At 40.4% G+C, this 27,415-nt stretch overlaps 1 protein-coding gene across 2 annotated transcripts in view; it reads right to left on the reverse strand.

Annotated features, from left to right (window-relative positions):
* Window positions 1-26,979, reverse strand: part of ITGB1 (integrin subunit beta 1) — a 76,886-nt gene extending 49,907 nt beyond the window's left edge. Inside the window, exon 1 of one of the 2 annotated variants that reach the window (XM_038389261.2) lies at window positions 26,468-26,979. In XM_038389261.2, the coding sequence (XP_038245189.2) occupies window positions 26,468-26,881 (414 nt within the window). In that variant the 5' untranslated portion in view covers window positions 26,882-26,979. The remainder of the gene's footprint in view (window positions 1-26,467) is intronic. The other variant, XM_038389260.2, reaches the window with a different exon arrangement.
* Between the last annotated feature and the right edge of the window lie 436 nt (window positions 26,980-27,415).

The following is a 27,415-nucleotide window of genomic DNA, read 5'->3' on the forward strand; positions in this document are numbered from 1 at the left end:
GTGAGTCATGATTTTTCTTTGCAGAAACTGCATTCTTTAGAACCTATCATATCATGATCTTCCCGGTCTTTTATTTTTCTGTTTTTAATTGTTTCAACAAATTTACCAAGTATAGATGTAAGGCTTACTAATCTACAATTCTCTGGATCCCCCCTAAAGTCTTTTTCTAAATATAAGGATATCTACTATCCTCCAATCTTCTGGTATAGTAGCTGTTTTTAATGAGAAACTGCAAATTTTTGATAGCAGTTCAGCCCACAGTGGATAAAAGTAGATTTTTTTAAAAAAATTAAAAAATTGTATTTTTTAAATTTAAATCAAATAGAGGGTTTTTTTTTAAAATAAACCTATTTAAAATTGATTTTGATATTATGTCAACCTTTCTTAATACATAAACTTACTATAATTTATTAACATCATTTAATTATAAAAAATAAAATTATGTAGTACATGTTTGCTGCTAAGTTTTAAAGAAAATCAAACCACTGAGCTGATAGAAGTCACTGGCTAAACACCTGGAACCAGAGCTTTTTGAAATGATAAACCAGCTTTTAACAGTAGCATCCTTTTCTGCAGGTGCAGAGACCATTTTCTTCATTTCAGTTTATTCAACTAGTTCAGTTCAATTACTTGCTCCTTCAAAATTAAAAAACCAATTAGAAGTTAAAAAAGCAGGAACACTTGTTTTCCCTCTTCCAATTTATGAATAAAAACTAGGTGTAACTAGTTCTAAAAACTTGAAGGACATAGTGACCAAACAAACAACTCAATTCACTGATTATAGATCATACTTAATCTGTTTAATAAATTGGTTAATTTTAAATGCAAAACATGTTTTGATTAATCCGCTTTTTTTCTAATGTATCCAGCTCATTTAAGGTAGCTTTATTTAATCAATAAAAAAATTAAAAATGCTGTTTGTGCATTTTAATTGAATTTTAATTTCCATCCAAATAGAGCTTGACACAAATCATAAGTAATAATAATAAAAAAAAAATCTTGTAAATAAGTGTATTTTCTACCATAATTAAAATGAATGTAAAAATTAAGAATCTGAATAAATGCAAATTTTGCTTCATAATTGCTTAAATAAATATGTATAGTTATTGTGTATCCTCTTGGTTACCAAAAAAAAAAGCATTAAATTTAACATAAAGACTATATTTAGCTGTAAAACAACATGATGTAATGGCTAAAAGCCAACGAGAATCAATTTTTCTTTAGGTAAAGAATTAAAAAGTACATATCCAAAACAAGATTAAAATCAATTATTTAAAACAAGGTTCCCTGCTTGCCAATTTAAATCATGATTAAAATCAGTGATTTAAAATGGCTTTAAATCAATCCACTGTGCTTCAACCACTTCATACTTAAACTTCATGAAATCTATTGGACGCATATCATTTGGGCCTGGTCACTTAATACTGTTTAGATTATCATTTTGTTTCAACATTTTTCTTCTGACACCTCAATTGCTGATAGTACCTCATTTTTATTAGCAAAAAAGAACGGTTATCTCCCTGTGATGATGACTGATGCACATAAGTCATTTAGTTTTTTATAAACATCCCTAATTGGTCCCTTTATCCCTGGTGAGCGAGCAGACCCACCAATTTAAACTAAACATTAAAAAAATGCCCTGATTTTGTGATATGTTGGACTGACTAATAGTCTCTCAAGGAAATTTGTGGAAGCATCGTTTTTCAGTTATTTAAAATGAGACTGGACAAAGGCACTGTATAATACACTAAAGAGAACAGGCTGACATTTTGATATGACCTAACAGGTTTTCCCTCCTTATTCACCTTCCAGTCCATTGCTATTTTAGGAAGATACCACAGTGATGAAAACACTCTTTTCCTGTCATTTCATTTAGTCCAAATGGCCATAAGTTAAATACATGCACCATTTTCAAAATAAATTACTCCTTCTGTTCTCAGAACGAAGGTTGGTGGAGGTCATAATATAGATAATCCCAAGTTAGAGTGTGTACAATAATGCTCCATAGCCTGTTGGAATATAAATAGATATGAAATGTTTTTATTTCCATGGTTTCAAACCATAGGTAGTTATTTGAAGCTCTCCTGGACATCTTGAAAGTACAAAAGTTAGATGTAATGGAATTTAGGCAGGAAAAAATCAAATTTAGTAAGATATTTTACTGTGCAAATGTAAAAACTCAAAGAAACTATTAAAAATAAGACTCAGTTATCAGTTAGAAATAAAAACACAAACAATTTTCACATAACTATTTACAAAAGAAATGTCTCATTCTGAGTGTAAAATGACTTTAAAATGGATCTGAAAATGTCAGGAATCAGGCAAGACAAAAAAAGGATTAAGTGTTTTGTTCGCACTACAAATCTTAATAAAGATATCCCTAAAATATGAGTAAGCTACATATTATGCATATTTTATATGAAAAACACAGGATTTGAATGCTTATAAACCACTGTATCCAGAAAATTATTGGACTGTTAGTTTCCCTTATTATTATGGAAATATCTGGTAGTAATTCCATAGCGTTCTAAAATGGAGCATATAGTCCTGTTTTTCTCTACAAGCATATAGCCAATCAGTGTGACATTTAAGTTCTTAGGCACTGTACATTTTCTATGTAATTCTTATCTGGTTTCTCTTCATAACATTTTTAACAGAAATTATTTGAAAATGGGCTCTGGCTGCAAATTTTCTTTGGCAGTCTTACATTTCTTTGCTGACAGACAAAAATTGTCGTTTTTTCAAAAATATTGGAAGAGAAGACAATTATTAGTAGATCTGGGGCAGTGGAGATAGGCTTTTTTGTTTTTTTATATAAAGGATTTAGGAGCATTTTTAGTTGCTAGTGAAAGTTTACATACTCTGTACCCAAGCCTGATTGATATGGGATAGGTGCACCAAAGTCTAACTGAAATTCTCCTTCATCAGGATCTACACTTTATCCAGTTTTATACTACAATGAAAAAGGTTTCACATGCAGCCACAGGAGCTGCATTTCTGTCCCCAACAGAATTCCCCATCAAACTGCTAACCCTAATTAAAACCTAGGAAATTAAGACACAAAAAAATAATTGTGCAGCAGTAAGGGTTCACACACACACACACACACACACACACACACACAGAGAAATGGAAAGTTAAGCTACCTAACAGTGCATAATCTTTTAGTCCCACACACCTTACCAATATCCGATTACTGTGCACCAGAGACCATGTACTGCATCCTGAATTCTGCCCCAATAGGGGTCTGAGCCTTCCCTCATCCTCTAACTTCCATGTGCATGTTTGCACCCTTTGCCAAATTACCCTCTCAAAAACCAACTATCACACTTAACATCCACAACTATTAATGTTTGGGGAAAATAATCGGATAAAGGGGTCTGTGCGGAGGGTGAAAGAGGGGAAGAGTTAAGGTTGCAGTATGCAGTCTGTGGTGTACAGTACTTGTGGTAATGATAATGAGTGTGCCTGCGGATAGAGAAAGGTATGTATTGTTAGCTAACTTTGCATTTCCTTGCTTTTGTGGGTTTGTAGCAGACATATTGTGCATGTAGCAATCCCTGTTGTACAATTAAATTTTTTGTGTATTAATTTACAAAAAGCTTCAGTTTAAATATAATATAATATATGCTGCTTCTTTTCACTGTATTAAATTCAGTAAGTAGAATTAAAGGTTGGCACCACACAGCCTTTACCGTTAGAGGAAATGAGAAATTATAAGCAGATCACCTTTTTAGGGAAGCCTAACTGTGGACGCACAGCAAATCCATGCAGACTATATAAATAAGTCTATAAAGATGTGACACACTGCTGCAGCTATGACTAAGACAGCTTGGAACAGAAACATTCCTGAGGAAATGCAGCCCTGTGATGAATGTAGTTCTGGGCACAGATTCCTCATGAAGTTAACAACTAAAATGTCTTTTTCCATATATGGGAAGGCCAATGCCTCTCCTGAAACAAGTGGCCTACCCATCCTATACATACTAGTTCACTTCCTTTAACTGTATTGCTTAATAGTTTTTCCATCTGGGCTGTTAAATAAAACATTTTAACAAAGATTTGTATCTCGGCTAATTACGGATCCAGACACTCCTAGCAAAGTCACAAGCACCCTCAAGCTCCAAGCGCCTCGCAGCACTAAACCACACGATACTGTACCAGAATATAATTGATTGCTACAGCAAATGCATGAGGGCATTGTTTAGGTATTTTAAATAAACCACTTTTTTTTTTAAAGTCTGCTTTTTCTTAAAATGCTATGATTTTTTTTTTTCTGATTTAACCATTTTAACCAGTTCCCAGCCAATGGGAGTGCAGACCCAGTGCTCGGGATGGGCACAGTGCGTGGAGCCCCTTGGTGCCCCCACCTAGAAACCAGACCTGCTAGTTGCCTCTGTGACACAGTGCACAGCCAGGATAGGTAGGGACTAGCCTGCTTTAGCCCCGCAGCACCGCCAGCCAAACTTTTAATGTCTTGGTCAGCGGTACTTACCAAAGCCGCTAGGGTCCTTTTTCAACTGGGCATTCTGGTCAAAAACCGGATGCCTGGCAACCCTACTTAAAATATTTCTGCACATGAACATCTGTCTAATGGTATTTTAGCAGAGAGTGTGTATGTACCTATTTTACAGAGGAAGATTTCTACATAGCCTTGGGCCTTTGCATATGTGGATCTCTGAGTTTCCTTGCTACTTGTTTCAGAGTGGTAGCTGTGTTAGTCTGTATCAGCAAAAACAACGAGAAGTCCTGGTGGCACCTTAGAGACTCCCAAATTTATTTGGGCATAAGCTTTCATGGGCTAGAACCCACTTCACATGCATCTGATGAAGCGGGTTCTAGCCCACAAAAGCTTATGCCCGAATAAATTTGGGAGTCTCTAAGGTGCCACAAGAACTCCTCGTTGTTCTTGCTATTTGTACTTATCTGTATTGTGTTTACTTGGAAGGTTTTTTAAAATAAGATATAAACAGTGAAAAAGTTTGAGGCTACTACTTTGTAATCACTCAGAAGGACTGTTCCAGTTGTCAATGAACAAAAAGGATGAAGTCTCCTTTATAATGTAAATATTTTTTAACTGAGAATGAAACATATGCATATTGTTTAATGTGCCAGTTCCTGTGGCATATAGGTGCCAAGGTTCTCCCTCAAGAAAACCCAGGCATCTTGAAACTTTTTTCCCTTTATTATATAAACAATTAGCTATCATTTATTAAATTAGTGGTAGCATAAATGTGCTTGATGCAGAGGATAAGAGTAATGGAAATATGAACCTTTCCAAGCCACCTCGTCCCTTCTCATACATTCAGCTTGTTGGAAGTATTGTAGTCTTAACACATATAAAGTTTGTATTACACAATGTATATGTGATACAGTACACAACTTGCCTGGGATGTGGATCAGGAAGCTTCAGGATTCTGGGAGGCAAAGGTTAATGGGCAGACACCAGAAGCAGGTGAAGCCCATTAAGTTAGTTGCTGACACCACTAGGAAAGCTGAACAGCTACAGGGAATGAAATTGGCTACCCACCTTCAGAGAGGATCCAGCTAAAATGAGTGAATTTGTTTTGAAGCCTAGTTTAAAGGTAATTTGGGATTTCTGTTTATCATTCTGAAAGAAAGCGAAAACTAGAGATTTTTGTTTACTAAATACTGAGACAGAGAAATTTGGAACTGGGTGCAGGGCAATCCCTAGAAGAGAATTTTTGTTTTATTGATTTATATTCCTGAGGTTTTTTGGGTTTTGTTTTGTTTTGGTTTTTTTTTTTTTGAGGTGGTGGGAGAGCTGTTCAAGACCTTTTGCCCATCCTAAGTACAACACTGTTGCAATTTACTCTACCCTAGATACTAACTGTGGGTATCCGTAAGTTATGTGAGTTCTGTAAGCAGCAACTTTTTATGTTCCATAGAAGCGCTAGACCACCAACTAATAGATTTCTGGTATTCTACAAACTGTCTCCCCTCCCTTTCTTACTTGAGTGCTGAGCTGCCATTTTCTTGGTTTTGCTAATATAATGCTATTGACACGCCAAGTTCAAATTCTCTGGGTGGTTAGCGGGAGAAGAGGTAGCTAGCAAACACTGAACTATTCCGTATTCACATAATTTGAATTTTAAAACAACTGGGCCAAAACACAATGGCCTTTTTACAGGAAAGGGGACATGCATTTTACAGTGTGTACTGGGAGCTGAAAAGCAGGAACTTGATACAAACAAATGTCCTCCTAATGAAGAAGTCTTTATAAAGCTGATGAAATGAAGGGGCTGAATTGTCTTATGCCAGGGAACTTCATTTCCTACATTTTTGTATGTAAAGATCAGTATAGCATTTATATGGAACATCCATATGGCATAAATACATTGAAATTAAGACTCAATTCTGATCTTGCAGTAGCACAAATAAATACCTTACACCAGGGTAAACAATAGGCAGATTGCAGGCCAAATCCAGAACACAAGACACTTTGAACAGACCCCAACATCTTTTTATTTACTTTTTATCATTTATTTAATTATTATTTTCTCTGAAGTCTGGACCTCGACTATACTTTGACCAAGAAATCTGGACCTTAACAAAAAATAGACTACCTCTGCCTTACAGCAATTAATGATTGACTTAGTTCAGTGAAGATACCCAAAGTTGACAGTGAGTGTTGTTAAAAAGTATTCTCTTCACAGCATCACAATCCAGAGGGAAAGTATTTGGAAGTGAGATCTGTATAGAGTAACATTTGCCTATAGATTATGATGCCAACTTGTTTTTAGCAGTTAGTACAAACACTTCAAAATAAAAATGGATTCCAACCCTGGGACAAGAACTGAACTATCAACTGTTAACATAGAAAAACTGGAAAATTGCTTTCCCACTAATTTTGAAAACAAGTTTCATTTTAGACAGTTTACTACATTAGATTAATCACCACTAGGGTGCTAACTCAAACACGCTACAAGCCAGGGTTTGTTGTTTAGGGGACAACTGAAGCATGCTCTGTGAAGCTATAACCAGAATATTCAACAACATTTATTGAACATTAATTTTTCCCATTATCCTCTATCTTGTTGTAAGTGAAAAATTTACCTATGTGGTTTCTCAAACTCTGCTTGATAAAGTTAGAAATGTAACTGAATGACTGTTTCTTAATACATATTGTGTATTTGACTGTATCCCCATTACAAGCCCATGAAAGAAACTAGGTTTAAATTTTATTCCATGTGAAAAATTTCTGTATAAAGGAAGTTAAAATTAAATAGGAAACTACAACTTCCTGTTCAGTTTGGACAACACAGTTACAATGCGTTGGTACCTAGTTTAGAAAACCCTGTGTAGAATGGGAGACAAGGAGAAATAGGAAGTTTAACCTTTGTCTTCTAGCCATGCAGAATCATACCATGGTTCTGTAGGTCCTACTAGGGAAGCATTATGTCCATAACTGTGAAGCTCAATCAGAAGCACTGATCATTAGAAGTGATAATCTGTGCTTCTGAACAGTTAGTGATATTGTCAGTTCTATCATGTATTGCTATAAAACTTAAGTAATGTTGGGGGTAAAGTTTTTAAAAGTGCCTGAGTGATTTAGTCTCACTGAAAATCAATGGGACTAAAGAACCTAATGGGATTAAGAGGCTTTCTAAATCTTGATTCCAAGGTGTCACGATTCCCAGGAATCATAACTGAAGATTCATATATAAACAAATATCAGTCTATAACATCAACAGGCTCAGACCATGGCTCAATAAAATTGAATTGGAACTACCCATAAATGAAGTGTGAGTATTGCTTTTTATATGTAGGATATAGTTGGTTCAAAATAGAACAGCTCACGTTACAGGCTATAATGTCTTGATAATCAGACTCCTGTTAAAGTCTCTGTAGGCTTGCTGTCATTGATTTCAAAGCAGTTCTATCCATAGTCAAGATCCTTGAATGGATATGGCACAGCCAGTCTTTCCAGCTGAATATTATGGTCAGAATTAATTTGTTTTGCTTTAGTTGTAAACTTGGCTCAGGGCACTTTGTTTCTATGTATTTCCATATATCCCTCACCCATCTACTCTTCCCCCCACCCCCCAAATTATGAAATTTACTGACTAATGGAATTGAAGACGCTAAACTTCACCTAATTCAGAGTCCAAAGAAATATTCACGTAATTCAAAAGCTATAATAACTAGACAGCTTTGAAAGAGACACATATACATTATTGTCATGATTTAAACTGGTGAAGTGTTCTAAATAGATCCCTTATGTTGATAGAAATAATGTGTGCTGTGAGATACTTCATGTTAGAAGAAATTAACTTAACGTTGGCACATGACAAACAAAGAAGGAGTGCAAGAGAAGTAGGGAGGATGGAGTGACAGGAAAGGAGGGCATAGAAAATGTTGAGAACAAAATTAGCATAGTATGAAAGATGAGAAACCAATTTGTTAGTCTCCAAGGTGCCACAAGTACTCCTGTTCTTTTTGCAGATACAGACTAACACGGCTGCTACTCTGAAACCAAATATAGGGTGGGAGAAGGGCAGAAATAGAATGAACAGGGGGAAAAAAAGCTTCAAATGGGCCACAAACAAGCTGGGAACAACAATCCTTTGAAGGAACCAAGCTGCAGGGGACAATGTGGGGATGCTGCAACTGGCAGAGGCCTGTTTCGTTGTTATGAGCCCAGTAAACACTGGCTGCATCCCAGTATATGCCCCATCATTCAGTGTACTGGAATGGCTTCCAAGAAAGAGCAACGTGGATTACACTGTTCCTACTTCAAGAGCTTACAACCTTTTTCCCCCTCGTCTTTAATGGTTGCACAGTGCCCAGCAAAATGGGGAGATGGTTCATTACTAGGGTTCTTAAGGGCTACTATAATACTAGTAATCATTTGATTTAATACACTTATGCAGATTCTATTATGTTAAGTGGTTTTTGAAGTGTTAACCAGGTTTATACAGTTTATTTTTGTCCTAATGTGGACAAAGCCTTATTTATACTACGCTTTCTTCATACTGCTTTGTTTTAAATGTGTGTTCAAGCCAAGATTCCATGGTTTAAGAAGTTAGTCTGGCAAACCTATCAATGTTAGACAGGCAAGTACGGCTTATAGACATGCAGGATTTTTACAGTTGATAAACTATGCATAAACACCGCACAAAATAAATTAATTAGAACCGAATTGAGAATTTCTGGTGAGATTGTTAATTGTTATTTCTAGGGCTGTCAAGCAATTAAAAAAATTAATCGCGATTAATCGTGCTGTTAAATAGAATACCATTTATATAAATATTTTTGGATGTTTTCCACATTTTCAAATACATTGATTTCAATTACAACACAAAATACAAAAAGTGTACAGTGCTCACATTATATTTATTATAAATATTTGCACTGTAAAAATTAAGTATTTTTCAATTCACTTAATACAAGTACTGTAGTGTGATCTCTATCGAGAAAACTCTACATTTGTATGTTCAGCTATGTACAAAAAATAACTGCATTCAAAAATAAAACAAAGTCCACTCAGTCCTACTTCTTGTTCAGCCAGTTGCTCAGACAAATGAGTTTGTTTACATTTGCAGGACATAATGCTGCCCGCTTCCTGTTTACAATCTCACCTGAAAGAGAGAACAGGCATTCACAGGGCACTGTTATAGCCGGAGTTGCAAGGTATTTACATGCCAGATATGCTAAACATTTGTATTCCCTTTTATGCTTTGACCACCATTCCAGAAGACATTTCCATGCTGATGACAGGCTCTTCTCAATAACAATCCAAAGCAATGCAGACCCATGCATGTTCATTTTCATCGTTTGAGTCAGATGTCACCAGCAGAAGGTCGATTTTCTTTTTTGGTGGTTCAGGTTCTGTAGTTTCCACATTGGAGTATTGCTCTTTTAAAACTTCTGAAAGCATGCTCCACACCCTGTCCCTCTCAGATTTTGGACAGCACTTCAGATTCTTAAACCTTGGGTCAAGTGCTGTAGTTATCTTTAGAAATCTCACATTGGTATCTTCTTTGCATTTTGTCAAATCTGCAGTGAAAGTGTTTTTAAAAATGAACATGTGCTGGTTCATCATCTGAGACTACTCTAACATGAACTATATGGCAGAATGTGGGTAAAATACAAAGCAGGAGACATACAATTCTTCCCCAAGGAGTTCAGTCACAAAATTTAATTAACACTTTTTTTTTTTTTTTTTTTTTTTTTAAAACGAGTGTCATCAGCATGGAAGCATGTCCTCTGGAATGGTGGCCAAAGTATGAAGGGGAACATGAACGTTTAGCATATCTGGCATGTAAATATCTTACAATGCCAGCTACAAAAGTGCCATGCGAACGTCTGTTCTCACTTTCAGGTGAGATTGTAAATAAGAAGCAGGCAGCATTATCTCCTGTAAATGTAAACAAATTTGTTTCTCTTAGCGATTGGCTGCTAAGGACTGATTGGACATGTAAGCTCTAAAATTTTACATTGTTTTGGTTTTGAATGCAGTTATGTAACAACAACCAAAAATGTACATTTTTAAGTTTCACTTTCACGATAAACAGATTGCACTACGGTACTTGTGAATTGAAAAATATTCTTATTTTTGCAGTGCAAATATCTGTAATAAAGTGAATACACTTTGAATTCAGTTGCAACAGTTTGATTTCAATTACAACACAGAATACAATATATTTTAAAATGTAGAAAAAAACATCCAAAATATTTAGCAAGTTTCAATTGGTATTCTATTGTTTAACAGTGATTAAAACTGTGATTAATCCCAATTAATTTTTTTAATCGCGATGAATTTTCTCAGTTAAATTGCATGAGTTAAAGGTGCAATTAAATTGACAGCCCTATTTATTTCTTCTACTCCTATTCAGATATCTTAACCAGGGGTTTAGCCATTTGCTGTAGTTATACTATTAACTCTATTACATTTCTCCTTTGACAAGTTCTGGGTTTGTGTGTTCTAAACAATCAAAATCTTAATGTATTAACATTTAAAACTGAATTTTAGGTACTTTTGATGTAAGAAAGAACAAAGAAAAAGATGAATATTTTTCCTAGCCTATGCAGTTCAAAAGTTTGGCAGGCAGAGGTCACCAGTTATATCTAATTAAAATGCTAGTGATACAAATTCATTGAGTATTTTACTTGTGGGTTATGCCTAATCTCAACTGCAGCATCTGCATCCTTTGTCGTAAAAGCTGCTTTGGAAATTCACAAATGCAAAGTCCTTGATATCCTAGTACTCAGATGACACAGCCAACCACTATATTAGAGAGAAAACAAGAGAAAGAAGCCCACTGCTGTTGTCATCTTCCTCCAGTGTGTCCTGTCTTGTCTTACTCTGCAGTTTCCTTCGGGCTGGGATTATTACAAGAATATTGTCAGTCCTTATGTGTTGCATGGCTAGAAAGGGTTAAACATCCTGCAAAATAAATAACCCAAAGACGACATGTGGGGAGATAATGTTTGTGTTTTACATATGTATGAGTAGGGTCTACAATGTAATCAACAATTCCTGTCTATGCTTGTATTCTGATATAATTTAAATTAATTGCAGATACGGGATATCAAGGTATTCATCTCTCTTTGAAATGTACTGTGAATGGTGGAGAAAAAAGCAAATGGCCTTAGGTTAATTCCTATAGCTAAGTACAGGTGATGGATCTCCTTCAAAGTTATCCTAATTACCTTTTGTTCCTTGAGGAAATCCCAATTTATCAAAGAGGACATGAAATTGTATAAAAGATCCTTGGGTCCTGATTCTGTCATCTCAGATCTGCTTAGGCTTCATCAGGGGAAGTTTGAATCGCAAGACTGAGGTCCCAGTAATGCTGGTATACCCTGAATATGATATTTGGACATTGGACTATGAACTATTTCTGAAATAACTCTTTGCAATGACAAAGCTCACCATCTATGCTATGAATCTGAACCTCAATGAATTGAACTCATGTCTGTACGTATATTGATCTTTTAACCATACTCTCTCTTTTGTTTTTTAATAAATTTTAGTTTAGTTAATAAAAATTGGCTGTAGCATGTATTTGGGCAAGATCTGGAATATTCATTAACCTGGGAGGTAATGTGTCGAACCTTTGGGATTGGTAGAACCTTTTTCCTTTATATGATTAAATAAGATTTTCAGAAATCATCATATTTGACGTGGGTACCCGGATAGAGGCCTGAGGCTGGATCACTTTAAGGGAACTGTGTGTTTAGCTTCTTTGTAACCAGTAAGGTAATAAAGAAGCTGTTTTATGCTGGCTTGGTAAATCTAAGTATTGGAATATCCACCAGCTTTGAGGTTTGGCAGCCCCATTCTTTGCAGTTCACCCCTAATTGAGTGACCATAGCTGGCCCCCACTAGGACACTGGTCACAGTGGCATAGTCAGGGTTGGATACACATTACCACAGGTTAATTGGGTTTTTGGATCAGAACCACATGCTTGTCAAAATTTAATTTTGATATTGCAGAGAGTTTAAGGGTTAAAAATCAGTTACACCAAGTGGCGCAGGATCAAGATCCTGGCAGAAAAAGCCTGGAAAAATTGTGCTCACAGAGCGGGTTGTCTTTTAAGAAAAAGACCCCAGAGCAGGAACTGAGAAATCTGTTAATTGCCAGTGATAAGGAAGCAGTCCTAGCGAAAATGCTTGCAGTGAGAAACCAGCAGCTAGAACTTGAACAAAAGCAAAAAATAGTTGATATGGAAAGAGAAGCTGCTGAAAGAGAACACCTGTGTTTTTAACATGAACGAAGAATGGCATATATTCGATTGCTAAGTCAAAAGTGGACAGACTTAAGCTCCAACTCAAGAGAATAAAGAAACAAAAGGAACTGTATCATCCTGAAAAGTCAGCTTCTCTCAACCACAGAAATGGGGATAGAATCTATCCAGTTTGTAACAATGTTGGTATGTTGTTCGACTCTAAGCAGTTGCCTGTGTGTAACCAAATTTACCCCAACACTGCCACCTTTTATGTAAATGTTTTTACTGTGAGCTCAGGTGAAGGTAACCCCATAACTTGTGCAGAGAATGTAAAAGTCAATGGTAAAAGCTGTTTAGGGCAAATTACAGTTTCTAACATCACTCTCGTTAAAGCAGATCTTGTCAAAGAGGAAGATTTACCAAATAAGAGTATGAATATTGTAATCCTCTGATGAAGTCTGTTTTAGCCCACAAAAGCTTATGCCCAAATAAATTTTTTAGTCTCTAAGGTGCCACAAGTCCTCCTTTTCTTTTTACGAATACAGACTAACACGGCTGCTACTCTGAAACCAAATACATTTGTTAGTCTCTAAGGTGCTACAAGTACTCCTCGTTCTTTTTGCTGATACAGACCAACATGGCTATCACTCTGAAATATGATTTCACTGTAAGTGTGCCTTTAGCCAGAATCCATCTTGAATAGAATGGTGTTAAACATGAAGTTATAGCTGGTGTAAGGAAGTTATTCCCTAACAATCTTTTGATTGGGGATGATGTTAAAGCTTTGTTCAGTCAGGTTGACATAAACAAGTCACAGGAAAGAAATAATCCTGAACCTGTGTCTATTAGGGGCAAGGATTTGCCTATGGAGGTCTTTCTATTTAAATTGCCCAGGAATGGTAAATTAAAGTCGTACTTGCAATTTGACATTATAATTTTCTGGAGACTCTTGTGTTAGGTATTTAACACTTTAAGTGCAGGCTGTAAAGGCCTTGTTAGCCTGCAAGACACATATTCCATCTTAACATTTCCACTTCAGATGGATTGAAGATAAAAATCCCATATAGCAATTTATGCTTTTCTAGTAGCATACATGAATGTCCTTTGTGCCAATATAAAATAATCCTATTATGTTTTACAGCCTCCACTCCTCCCAGGCTATTTTAGTTTTGTGTACCTTACAGGCTGAATTTATCCACATACAATATTTAGTTCACCATATAAATATAGCTCTTACACAGCTGACCAGAACTGGTGGTCAGTTGACTCAGTTCTGCCTTTGAAATATACCTAGTTCTTCACAAAGGCAAGCAATCTATCCTACCTTCATTGTAAAGAAATAGCAGGGCAAAAGTATGTATTTTTTTTTTTAAAAAAAAAACTGTAGAAGCTTAAGCAGGTTTATTAGCTACTTGCTTCTTACAAAAAGGTCTAGAAACATTTCACTGCATATTACTGTGACATTTTGAAGAAAGTTGGTAGATCATAGAGTAACCCAACATTTAAATCAAAATCTTGTTTTACACAGCAGTGTTCACCTTTCAGTGCCTGGCATAAACACATGATCAAGTAACCTCTTCTTTCTTCTAGATATAATGTACCAGATTTTAACTGACTTACATTTAACCATAATTTTAGGTACAACCCACATCCCCAGATTAAATCAATGGGGTTCTGCTGCAGTTAACAAAAACTGCTCTTTAATTCTAGTGGTCGTTCACTGCTGTTTCTTCTGCTACAAGACAACCTTGAAACAACGAAAACATCCCATTTTAGTGGGATTGCCTAGAGCGGGGGTTCTCAACAACTCTTGCTTGTGGCCGCTTTGACAATTTTTCCTAAAATACTTAATTAACTTTAGGAAAAACAAATACATATGCATGTGCAATCATCGTAATTTATCTATGATAGGGTGTTTTTGAAGACTCAACAACAACAACATACAGCTGTCTCTATTCTTTACTGGACCTAAACAGAATAGAAACACAAATAAGGTGCTTTGCATGTTCGTGTCTTTTTTATTCTCTCTTTTGCTTTTTTGGTGGTGGGGTGTTAGACCTGCTAGCTAGTAAGTCTGCTTCTATGAAAAGTGATATTTGTTAATATCACTTTTCACAGCAAAGACTTTTTAGCTAGCTAGCTGGGAGGCAGTGAAAAGCAATATTAATAAACATGCAAATATCACTTTTCACAGCAGCCTTACTCAGCCCTGGCAAATGGGGGGACAAATTAAGCTTTGGATGGGGAGGTGGGTAGGGAGTCAGTGGGGGACAGGAGTGATGGGGTAGATGGGTGAGGGGCCAGGGGTGATAAGGGGAGAAGGGGGGGCGCAAGCCTGAAGTCCGTGGGAAGAGTCTGCCGCTGTGCAGCCGAAGCCCAGATCACGAAGCTCCCACAGTCAGAGCCCGCTGCTGTGTGGCCAGAGCCTGCTGCCTGCCACAGCAGCGCTGACACCCGGAAGCCACAGCCCCACCACCCCCGGGAAGGTGGGGAACTGCTCTTTCGATGTTTGTGGCTCAAGATGGGGGGCAGGGCCTAACCTCACCTTGCTGCCTCCTTCACCCCCAATCACTGCCCAGGAGGCTTTGGAAGCAAGAAAAGCCCCTGGTGGCCACATGTAGCCACGGTGCCTGCATTTGAGAAACACTAGCCTAGAGAGACTTAAAGGCCACAAACTTATTTAAAATATATTTTCACAATCTTAATTTGCAAGTTTAAACATATCTAATTTACAGAATTTGCAGAATGAAACAGCAGCAAGGGTGATTCTATGGATAAGTGTTTTTTAATTGTTTCCCAGCAATGGTACAACCGAGCTGAAGTAGATTTTCATTACCGGTATATATGGTAGTGAATTGCCTGAAGCCTGTCTACACCAAAGCTAGCACAAGTGCTTTAGGCATGTTTGCACTAATCCTGACTGGGGATCCAAGCACTATGTAATAAATAAATCCCCTTCTCAATGTCCTTCAACAGAATTTAACCACTATCATTAACAAACTACACTTGGTTATTCGCCAGCCTGGGTTTAACTCAGTTTGGACAAAGGTTCAACATGCCATCTAGCTCAGGGTAGAGACTGAACAGAATACAAGGCTGAAATCATTTATTCCCAGTTCCTTTTCAGGCTCCCAATTAATTGTTCAAAGGCTAATGTTAGATATCTATTTCCCAGATTTCAACTGCAAACTTAATCATCCATTATTCGAAAATGATTTAGAATTGCATTTTCAGGAAACACTGAGAATATTTACACACACCATTGAGTAAATGCTCAGCAATTTGAGCATTAAGTAACAAAAAGCTCTCAGACCACCCCATCCCCAATGTATACATTTAACCCTAAAATTCTTGTAGCAAGTGACACTCTGCTTCCTAATCTCAGTTACACTGGTTGTAGGGCCCCATGAGCTAATGTCTCACATGCACGCATTGTAGCGCCAGTTACCTATTCACAGTGAATATTAGTTCCATGCTGGAGATAGTTGTCTGGTTGTAAGTGTCAGAACTTGCACCCTAGATTCCTACAAATATGTAATCCTACAATTCTAGTATAAATATTTGCAAAAGAACAACCTGATCTGACAGAAAACCAACTTTAACCTTTGAATAAGTTATTTATTTGCGCTATGGCAACACCCAAAGGCCCAGATCAAGATTGGGGCCGCAATATGCCAGGTTCTTTACAAAACTTAAAATGACAGTCACTCTCCGAGAGGTGGTCTTACCTAATCTGAAACAAGATGCAACAGGTAACTTTTACCTCCCCACTCCCATCCATTTGCATCCTCCTCTCCCCTACCACCCTCCAGGGCCGGGAGCAGAGCCGCAGCTCCAGGAGGGTACACGGACAGGATGGCAGCTGGGCCCGAGGTCCCGGGTGCAAGGCTGACAGCCAGGGCATTGGGACAGCAGCCGGAGCCAGGAATGTAGCTAGGTAGCACTCCCTTCCCACCTCCCATGGGGGCTGGCCCAGGGGGCACACACTGCAGTTTGGGGACTTCTGGGTTAGAGCATAGTTTTAAGGTGTCTCTTGTGAACTAGAGCATTTTTTAAAAACTCAGGTTGGCTCCATCTACGCTTGCCAGCCCAACAATTGGAACTGGATTTAGCCACAACCAAATTTTAACCATGCATAAGATGGAGGTTCCTTAGTTGAAACCCCTATGTAGACAGGACATTAAATGATGGAAGTGGGCACAACAGCCTTTAAAATTAATTAAAAGCTGCTTCAAGACAGACAGTTGTAACAGACATCCCCTGAGAAGCAAATTCCAAAATACATGCATACTCAAACAATTAAGATCTTCCTTACGTTGGAAATTAAGTCAATTCTAATTGTTACACTAACAGTGCATGCCCCTAGTGCTAGCAACAGTAAGTTCTAATGAAAGCCATTTTATCTCTAACTATACCACCTCCAAGCAGCCTCAGTCATAAACATGCCAGTGGTTGACCTACTCAAATCCTCACTAATGCTAGAACAAGGATGGGAATATTCCACCAAAACTGCTAGCATCAATACAGCCCAGGACACTAAGTAAGCCAAGGTGGCTGGGTCCTGTTTTGGTTTGTTTTCTGAAAAGCTATGCAAGCAATTGCATCCAAAGATGCAAATTCACAGCCTGCCCACTACATCCTTAGATAAAAGAAAAAACTCTCTGCATTGGCATTGCTATGTTTATGAAGCATATTGCTTTAAGATACAATTTAAACAATTTGCATCAAATAACCTGCACAGTGTGTTCTTCAGAAAAATAAAACTTGTCATTTCCATGTGTGTGCGTGTGTGTTTTTAAACACTGATCAGTAATATCCCCACCCAAGAAAAAGTAACACTAACATCCCTGCTTGTTTTCCACACAGTGGTAGACCTGCCTTTGTGATATTCAATTACAGTAACTCCTCACTTAAAGTCGTCCTGGTTAATGTTGTTACATTGCTGATCGATTAGGGAACATGTTCGTTTAAAGTTGTACAATGCTCCCTTATAACGTTGTTTGGCAGCAGCCTGCTTTGTCCACTGCTTTCAGAAAGAGCAGTCTGTTGCAGTTAGCTAGTGGGGGCTTGGAACCAGGGTGGACCAGCAGACCCCCTATCAGCTCCCTGCTCCCCTACGTTCCCTGTGTGGCAGCCGCCCAACAGGTTACCAATTGCCGGGCAGTTCAGCTGTCCCTCCCCCCACTGCCTTGTGCTGCTCCTGCCCTCTACCTTGAAGCTGCCCCTGGGAGCCTCCTGCTTGCTGTGCGGTGGAAGAGAGGTGCTAATGTCAGGGTGTCCCCCTCACTGCTGCTCCTGCCCCCTGCTCCTTTGCCCCATCTCCACAGAGCTGGGTGGGGGATGGGACAATGGGAGGGGAACGACACATGACAGGGCTCAGGAGGGAGGTAGCTTGCTGATCTACTTAAAAAGGCAGTGTACTTACAGTGCGGTCAGCGTACTTAAAGGGGCAATGCACGTCTCTCTCACACACACACGGTGTGTCTCTGTCTCTCTCTGCCATGCTGTCTCCCCTCCCTCCATTTGTGCTGTCTTGTAGAGTGTGAGGCTACATTAACAACGTGTTAACCCTTGAGGGCTCAGCTGAGTGCTAGTTCATCATTTAGCAGTAAGGCATTCCCTGGGAAATATCCCACCCTCTTCCACCTTCTGACTCCACCACCTCAACCAAGCTTCACAATCATCATTGCTGTGTACAGTATTAAATCGTCTGTTAAAACATATATATATATATATATATATATATATATATATATATATATATATACACACACACACACACACACACACACACACACACACAGTATATGTCTTTTGTCTAGCAAAAGAAAAATTCCCTCGAACCTAACCTCCCCCCTTATTTACATTCATTCTTATGGGGAAATTGGATTTGCTTAACATCATTTTGCTTAAAGTAGCATTTTTCAGGAACATAGCTACAACATTAAGCAAGGAGTTACTGCAGTGTATTATGGCTCATGTGGAGGTTATTTTTAAAATGATTAGACACTAGCTCCAGGACTGTTTGGTAAAATCAAAGGGAAAGTATTTAAAAACACTGTGCTTAAGATATTCTGCATTTGCTGACATTTTGCATATGCACACAAGTTGCCTCCTTATACAATAATCAAGACATGGATAGATATTTAGTATACCTTTAATGAACCAAGACTAAATTTCCCTCTCAAGCATGCAGCTTAGGCCCTACTTGTCTACCATGACTAATGGAGTTGATTTAACATGCATCATACAACATTTATCTCAGGACCAGGACAACCTTGAACCAACTGCAGGAATAAAGTACCTCAGTTAACACCAGATCAAACTTGTATAAAACCAAACTTTTCAAATATTGTTCGATCCCTCTTTTGTTCAAAATTTTAATGGGATTGTGTTCATATAGTAAGGACTTCAGAAAAGATGACTGACCTAGCCAAAAGATAGGCTAAAAATTATGAATAACTTGCTGCAGATTGAAAAAACAGCAAAACATGAAAAAAGTCTTCTCTGTTCTTTGGTTTCAGAGTAGCAGCCGTGTTAGTCTGTATTCGCAAAAAGAAAAGGGTTCTTGTGGCACCTTAGAGACTAACAAATTTATTTGAGCATAAGCTTTCGTGAGCTACAGCTCACTTCATCGGATGCATTCTTTGGGCGTCAGATAATGTCTCTATCTATTGCTTTACCCTAACTGAATCTGGTACAGACCCTATTCTTTGGGCGTCAGATAATGTCTCTACCTATTGCTTTACCCTAACTGAATCTGGTACAGACTAATGATCATCCCAGTGGTCTCTTTCTTAGCCTCACCCTTTCATCAATGAAAGAATACTTCTGTTCCAACTCATCAGACCACTGTCCTTTGGTCACTTACTTCAGCCATCCCACCATCATGAGATTCTTCAAAGATCTGGTTAATGCACCAGTTAAGAGAACCTGTCCTTATGTGGAATCTCAGTTTATTGCTGGCAAAGTATGCAGATACACCACCTTTTGATCCTTTGGGAGAGTGCTCTTTATCTCACAATACTAAATACCAAATTCTTAAGTCTTCATGGAAGAGTTAACTTAAGCTGCTACCCAGATGTTGCCCCTAACCCCACTTCCTCAATGCTCTGTGCAGGAAATTAGTAAGATTTCTCTAGAGAAGAAGTCACAACTATTTATTTGAAAATCAAACTAAGTGAACCACAAAGCACCATGCACCAAACATAAACCAGAAGGAAGACATGAACTCAAAGTAGCCTCCTGGTCTCCTCCTACTATTTTGGAAAGTGCTGGTACTGCATAAGGATTATGGTTTAGTTTATAAAAGGTGGTACACTTTAAAAAAAAAAAAAAAAAAAAAGCAGGGCTACAAGTTAACCATGGCAGGTATCTCAACAGATTAAGAACTAAAACTTAGAATGAAAATGTTGTTGACCGTGCTTGAAATTCCACTTGCTGATAAGTGGCAAGCAGGAGGCTCTCCTTTTAAGAGGGAATGAGATGACGAAGACATCAATTTCTACATGTTGTCATTTTCTTGGGTTTTCAGTTCTGTGCTTGCACTTCTGTCAGTTTTCCCTGTCACCAGAGGAACAAAATTAAGATGTTGGTCAATTTCACTTTTGCTAGTCAGAACCCCATCAGAAGAATACTATTTCTCACTGCTGCTCAGAAAACAGGCACCATCCAGTCAAGAGAATGAAAAATGCTCATATCGAAACAAATATACCCTATTCCTCTTTGCAGCAGGCAGGAGACTAGGGAAAAGTTGTGAGTAACTGACAACCGTAAGGAGGTTTCTGTAAAAAGGAGTAAATTCCCTCCAGCTCTTAGTCACTGTGAACGTTCCAAATGTATCTGTTTTCAGCCTGGTACCTCATATCTTTTTGTAGAAGTTAAGCATTTTCACTTTCTCCATAACACTGGCTCCTCCAAACCCAGGTACAGGAGTCTTGCGCAAAGCAAAGTGGCTATGGATTGGGGTTTTTTTTTTTTTTTTTTTTTTTTTTTTTTTTAAGAGGATAGTGTGACGTTGCGCTCCATATATTTTATGGAAATATGCTTATGAGTGTGAATATGATGCAACTGGAATATACTTTATGCAAAAGGTCTCTTGTAAGGTATCATAACAAAGGTTATAAGCTACTGAATATATTCCTCCTATTTGTATGCATGTATCATTCTTGTATCTGAAGCTAGAAATATGAAGTATAACTATGAGGTCCTATTGTAATTATGCAAAGTGTGGGCCATTAATGGTGGCTTGGAATCTCCCATTGACTAGGAAAATTGGTTGTAAATGGTTTATTGACCTGCATGCCTTCCTGTGTACCTGTGGGCCAACTCAGGAAGAATGGAGACTAGGAGGGTCTTACAGTGACATGTGACCATGTCACATGATGCTGGAATCCATCTTAATCCTTGTACTTTTCCATTGATGAGGCGGGGGTGGGGACAAGCACAGACAAAAGATTCCTGTTTTCTGCCAAAGCTATACAAGGGTGTAGAGCAGGACAAAGGGGGCTGCCAGTCATGAGAAAAATCCCTGCTTAGCACTTGAGATGTCTGCTGGATCTAACAAAGACTGTATCGGAGAAAGACTAGATTCCTTCCTAGTCTGAGCCGAATCCTGTGAAAGAAACTTATTGGAACATCTTTGAGGGTGAGATATTACCTGTAATCAGTTTCTTAATGTATTAGGCTTAGACTTGCCTGTTTTCTTTTATTTTGCTTTGTGACTTACTTTGTTCTGGCTGTTATTACTTGAAACTACTTTTTATACTTAATAAAACCACTTTTGTTGATTAATAAACCCAGAGTAAGTGATTAATACCTGGGGGAGCAAACAGCTGTGTATCTCTCTCTATCAGTGTTATAGAGGGTGGACAATTTGAGTTTACCCTGTGTAAGCTCTATACAGAGTAAAACATTTATTTGGGGTTTGGATCTCATTGGGAACTGGGTGTCTGGGTGCTGGAAATAACTGAAAATAGCTCAGCAGGTCACTTAAGTCTACAGCTTTGGGGACATGGACCAGACCCTGGGTCTGTGTTGCAGCAGGCTAGTGTGTCTGGCTCAACAAGACAGGTTTCTGGAAGTCCCAAGATGGCAGGGAAAATGGGCTCACAGGTAATTTCAGCACATCAGGTGACAGTCCCAAGGGGGTCTCTGTGACCGAACCCATCACAGATAGCTAAGTAGTTGTGCAATATTCTATAGAAAAAGGATATAAATAACCCATCTCTCTAATGGCCCCTCAGTTCCTTTCATTTGAGGGGTCTAGTGCAAGAAACTATCAGTGCCAAGACCAGACTACACTCCTGTAGACTTTCCACTTTCTGCCAGACTGGTTCAAGCATGATTTTCTCCTGCTGCCATGTGGATAAGAATGTGTGTGTAAATTGAAAGCTGGCTAACCTATCACATGAGTAATGATAAATAGGATGGAGACCTATCTATCTCACGTGAGGAACTGTTCCTGTTTTGTACCAGTTTTGCAATGTTTTGGACTTCTTATACAAACCAAACTCTCACAGAGCAAACATTTAACAGCTCACTTAATGGGGTGTCTGGTGCAACTACACTGAAAATGTCAGTTCTAGATATCATGTTACCAAAAAGATATTGACAGCTACAGAGTTGAGAAGAGCAACAAGTCTGATCATGGTGCTAGAAAGACTGACTTATTAGGAAAAATTTAAGAACCAAGTACGTACTACATAGCTTTTACAAAGCCAGGACATAGAAGGAAGGGAGACATAATTGTTTACAAATAACTGAAGAGTGATCATACTAAAAGTAATACAGGAATTATTTAGTGTAGTAAAGAGGAGTAAAACTAAGAGAAAAGGGATGAAACTGTGAATAAGAAGACTTATTCTGAACATTGGGAAAAGCTTCCAGACATTGAGGTGTACTCAGCTGCGGGATTATTTCCCAAGTGATGTGACTGAAGCTTAATAAAGTGGGGCATTTAAAACTAGACTTAACAAAAACCTCAGGGAACAATCATTCACTGAGATACCTGAAGATGCATACATATTTCAGAAAATAACTTGCAGCCCTTTTCAACTGGATCTCAAAGTCTTTTACAAAGGTGGATACAAATTAACATTTTTACATTAGGTTAATGATGGAAAGGCAGAGCGACTTGCCCAGAATCACAAAGCAAAACTATTACAAAAAGGAAAAGTTACTCAACTGGAGTATTGTGTACAGTTCTGGGTGTCATATTTCAGAAAAAATGTGGATAAAATTGTAGAAAGGCCAGAGAAGAGCAAAGAACATGATTAAAGGCCTAGAAAATAGGACCCATGGGGGAAGATTGAAAAAACTGGGTTTGTTTAGTCTGGAGAAGAGAAGACTGAGGGGGACATGATAACAGTTTTCAAGTACATAAAAGGTTGTTACAAGGAGGAGGGAGAATAATTGTTCTCCTTAACCTCTGAGATAGGATAAGAAGCAATGGGCTTTAATTGCGGCAAGGGGCGGTTTAGGTTGGACATTAGGAAAAACTTCCCGTCAGGATGGTTAAGCACTGAAATGAATTGCTTAGGGACGTTGTGGAATCTCAGATTTTTAAGAGCAGGTTACACAAACACCTGTCGGGGTGGTCTAGCTCTAGATAATATTTAGTCCTGCAGTGAGTGCAAGGGACTGGACTAGTGAACTTCTCAAGATCCCTTCCAGTCCTATGATTCTATAATTCTATGAAAAGAATCCAATTCTTCTAACTACCACTCAAATGCTCAATCCATTAGACCAGAGCTCCAGTACTGAAATGTTGACAAACCTTAAAGATGTTTTCTAGCTCTAGATTTTATTAAGACAGGATTCCAGTCTTCACAGCTGTCAATCTTGCACTTCTCAATATATTTAATTGCAAACATTTTAAAGGACTATGGGCATGTTTACACTTGCCATTTAAAGGGGAAAAAGTCCCTTTTTTGCACAAAAACCGTGGAAGCCTCAATAACTTTTTGCATACAGCTCTTACCGGTGATGCTTTTGCAGTGATGTGCAAGTGAAGACACGTTCTTCCTGTTTACAGAGCTTTTAGCCTCCACAGGATATCCCACAGTACCTAGGTGATCACTCTGGCCAGCAGCTCTGCTGCTCTGATGCCAGGTAAACAGACATCTAGCCCTTCCCCCGTAAAGCGCCAGGAACTTTGAAACTCCCCTTCCTGTTTTCTTGGCAAATGCTCTCTTATCATCTGGCCAGGTGACAATGCCTGCTCCACAGAGCAAAGGATCCCCGGCTTAGAGCAATGCTGAGCTACTGGAGCTGATCAGTGTCTGGGGAGAGGAGGCTGTGCAGGGATGACCCCCCCTCCCCGCACCCACAAGACCTATCATCAAAATGTTCAGAGCTGCACCGTGGGGTAGCTGCCCTCAGTGCACTGCTCTCATCAGCTGCAATGGAAGTGCTGCAAATGGAAACACACTCTAACACCTGTGGAAGTGAGTATACAAACCAGCGCTTTTCTTTCGCCGGTTCACTACCACCAGTGAAACTGACAGCACACAAATTCTGCAAGTGTAGACATAGCCTAAAGTTAACAATGTGTCATCCTTAACTCACCTGGTCTTGCCTATCATTGCTAGTTGCTCACTGTTTTCACAGGCTTTACATATGGCTTTAGGCAGCCTTGCACAATGCTACTTAACCGTTTGCCTGAGGTAAGTAATGTTTGTGTGTGACAGGAGAGTGAATCATCAGTTTTGTCATGAGTAGGGCGGATGTATAGACTATGTCTTTGCTACCAGAGTCTTCATGAGTTTCAAAGGCTTATTTAAATTTAGATATTTCTGAATTTACTTGTAGTGGCATTAGTCAAAAGTACTTAAGGAAAATTACAAAATCCAAAACCTCCATCCCTCTTAAATTTTCTGTTTTTGTTTTTTTTTAAACAGAATAATTTCCTCTCCCATGTGATCGCATTTCCTCTTGAATTTCTAATGCATCAACACCAGAGATGGCCTGGACCTATTTGTATTCCAATAAAGCCCTAATCACACCAATACGTAAGCTGTTGCTTAATTATAAGCACATGAGCAGTCAGAATATCAGAGTTGGAGGGGACCTCAGGAGGTCACCTACTCCAATTCCCTGCTCAAAGCAGAGCCAATCCCAACTAAATCATCCCAGCCAGGGCTTTGTCAAGCCTGACCTTAAAAACCTCTAAGGAAGGAGATTCCATCACCTCTCTAGGTAACCCGTTCCAATGCTTCACCACCCTCCTAGTGAAAAAGTTTTTCCTAATATCCAACCAAAACCTCCCCCACTACTACTAGTCCAGCTCACGTAATGAATTACTCATGCACTTAAGGACTGGCATGAGCAGGGCCTTGCCAGCATACTAAGGGCAGATACAGTAGATGAAACAAACCATTCAGATTTTATTTTAAAAAATGTTTAATGACCACTGGGTGGATTTTTTGTTAGACATTTCCCACCAAATTAGTCAAAAAATTTGACATAATATATAGTAGCTCTACAGTGACTGAGGAAAAATTCCCCCTCCCCCTTGTTTACCCCAAGGATCAGGCTATACTGAGGAAAGAATGAATATTTTAAAGACTATATTGCTTTCATACTGCTGCAGGTAGAGTATTTTTCCAAAAAGCATGTATTCAACAGATTACATGCTGAGACCTAGCATTCATTCCCTGTTCTCTTTCAGACTGCAACAAGTTTATATGGCAGTTATAAAACCCTGAAAAACAATCACTTATGAGAGAAACAACAACAACAAAGCCGGAACTATCAAGCAGTCAGAATGTCACATCATCATGCAAAAATCACAATGTATTAAATCAGATTTAAATGTTACACAAGCTTGCTTTCATCGATCTATTCAATACATGCCAGGAAATCATGTTACAATTTTTTAAAAAGCAATAGGGAACCTCCTAGATCTGCAAACTCAACTGAGTCACTATATGATCTTATTACTGCAACTCTGTCCTTCCTCCCTCCCTGTTGTCTGTCGCCTTCGTGTCTAAAACCTTTTCGGGGCGGGGGTAGGGGTCTTTCTTGCCTCTTTACCGGTTTCTCTAATCCACCTTACGAACACGGTTGCTGGCACCCAAGTGAGTTTGGAAGTTAGCTAGTACTGCCGGGCTGAACAAGGATTCACGCTGCACATTCACAAAGCGCCTCCGGTCAGCCTCTAGACTCCCACCCCATTTCACAAATGCCACAGGAAAGCAGCACCTTTGGGGTGGTACAGCACCCCCCACAAAGCGAGGAGATGAGGGGCGCCCCCATCCTTTAGGGCGGCACGGGGATGAAGCCGCTACCCTTATGGAAAGCGCCACGGGGTGTTTCGCGGCCGCTCTGCAGGGCCAGGCCCTGGGGCCGAGCCCCCAAGGCGTTGAAGGGCTGGGCGGCAGGCGGACAAAGGGCCGGGGCATTTCACTGTCTGGCTTTAGGGCCGGGAGCCCTGGCCACGCTGACACTCACCGGGGCCCGCGAGGGGAGCCGGCGCGGGCACGGCCCTGAGGCGGCCGGGGCTGGCCCCCTGCCCTGCCCGCGTCCCCGAGGCGGGCAGACCCAGCACCGCCGGGCAGCGCCCCACACTTCAGCCCCCGGTGCCCTGCGCCATCGCGCGGGGCACGGGGGTGGCCCGCCCCGTCCCGGGCAGCGGGTCACGCAGTCCGCGCCCCGCCTCTCCCTGCGGGGCCCGGAGCGCGGGCTCCCCGCCCGCCGGGCCCGGGCCGGGCCGCGGATCGAACGGGCGGAAACCCGCAGCGGCAGCGAGCGCGGCCCCCCAGCCCCGTACCGTGGCCATGGCTCCGCGAGAGAAGGCGGCAGAGGCGCGCTCGGAGCCCGGCTGGCTCAGGTCCGTCCGCCCGGGGGCCCCGGAGCGACTCTGGGCGCGGCGCGGCGGGAGCCCCTGGCGCCGTTCCCTGGGTGTCGCTGTGCCCGGCGCCGCTCGCTCGCTCGCTCGCTGGGAGCCCCGTGTGCGGGCCGCAGGGGGGTGGGAATTGGGTCCGGGCCCAGCGGCCGCTCCTCCTTCGCCTCCGGAAGCGCATTCCTTCCCGCGGCCCCTAGGCCCGGCCTCTGGGCGGGGGAGCAGCTTGGCGGGGGCTCCTCGTGGGCCCGGAAACTGGGCATAGGGCCCCGTCCCGACTGACTCACCTACCCCTAGGGGACCCCCAGTCGCCAGTGGAGGGGACGCCGCCGCCCGCTCCATAGCACTGTGTCGCCGGGGCAAGTTACACCGGCGCTGCCCGAGTGCGAGAGACTCTCGCTCCCCCTCGAAGCTGCCGCCGTGTGCGTGTTGCTTTTAATTACAAACCTGGCGGTCGGGGGGGGGTTGGTTGGTTTACAGGCCCCAGCACCTGGTTTCAAGTGATTGCGCGAGACTCTCAGCTTTCCGCTAAAAGAAAAAGGAAGCGTCTAGCCTTCCTGGCTGCGGACCAGGGGTGCCAGGGCTCCGCTTTTTGACCGGAACGGCGGGTCGAAAAGGGACCTTGGCAGCTCTGGTCAGCACAGCTGCCGAGGCCGCTCAAAGTCCGCTTGGCCACAGCAGGGCTCAGGCAGGCGCCCCCTCGCACACCCTGAACCGCTCATTTCTGGCCCCACCCCAGCCTCCATACCCCCTCCCGCATCCCTAACCCCCTCCAATACCCCAGGCACCCTCCCGCTCTGCCAAGCCAGCAGCCACCTCAACTCAGTGGCCCTGCTCTCCACGAGCCGCCGGTGGCTGCTTGAGGAGGAGGGGTCA

Source organism: Dermochelys coriacea, chromosome 2 (genome assembly GCF_009764565.3).
Source record: "Dermochelys coriacea isolate rDerCor1 chromosome 2, rDerCor1.pri.v4, whole genome shotgun sequence".
In the NCBI taxonomy this organism is placed as follows: Eukaryota; Metazoa; Chordata; order Testudines; family Dermochelyidae; genus Dermochelys; species Dermochelys coriacea.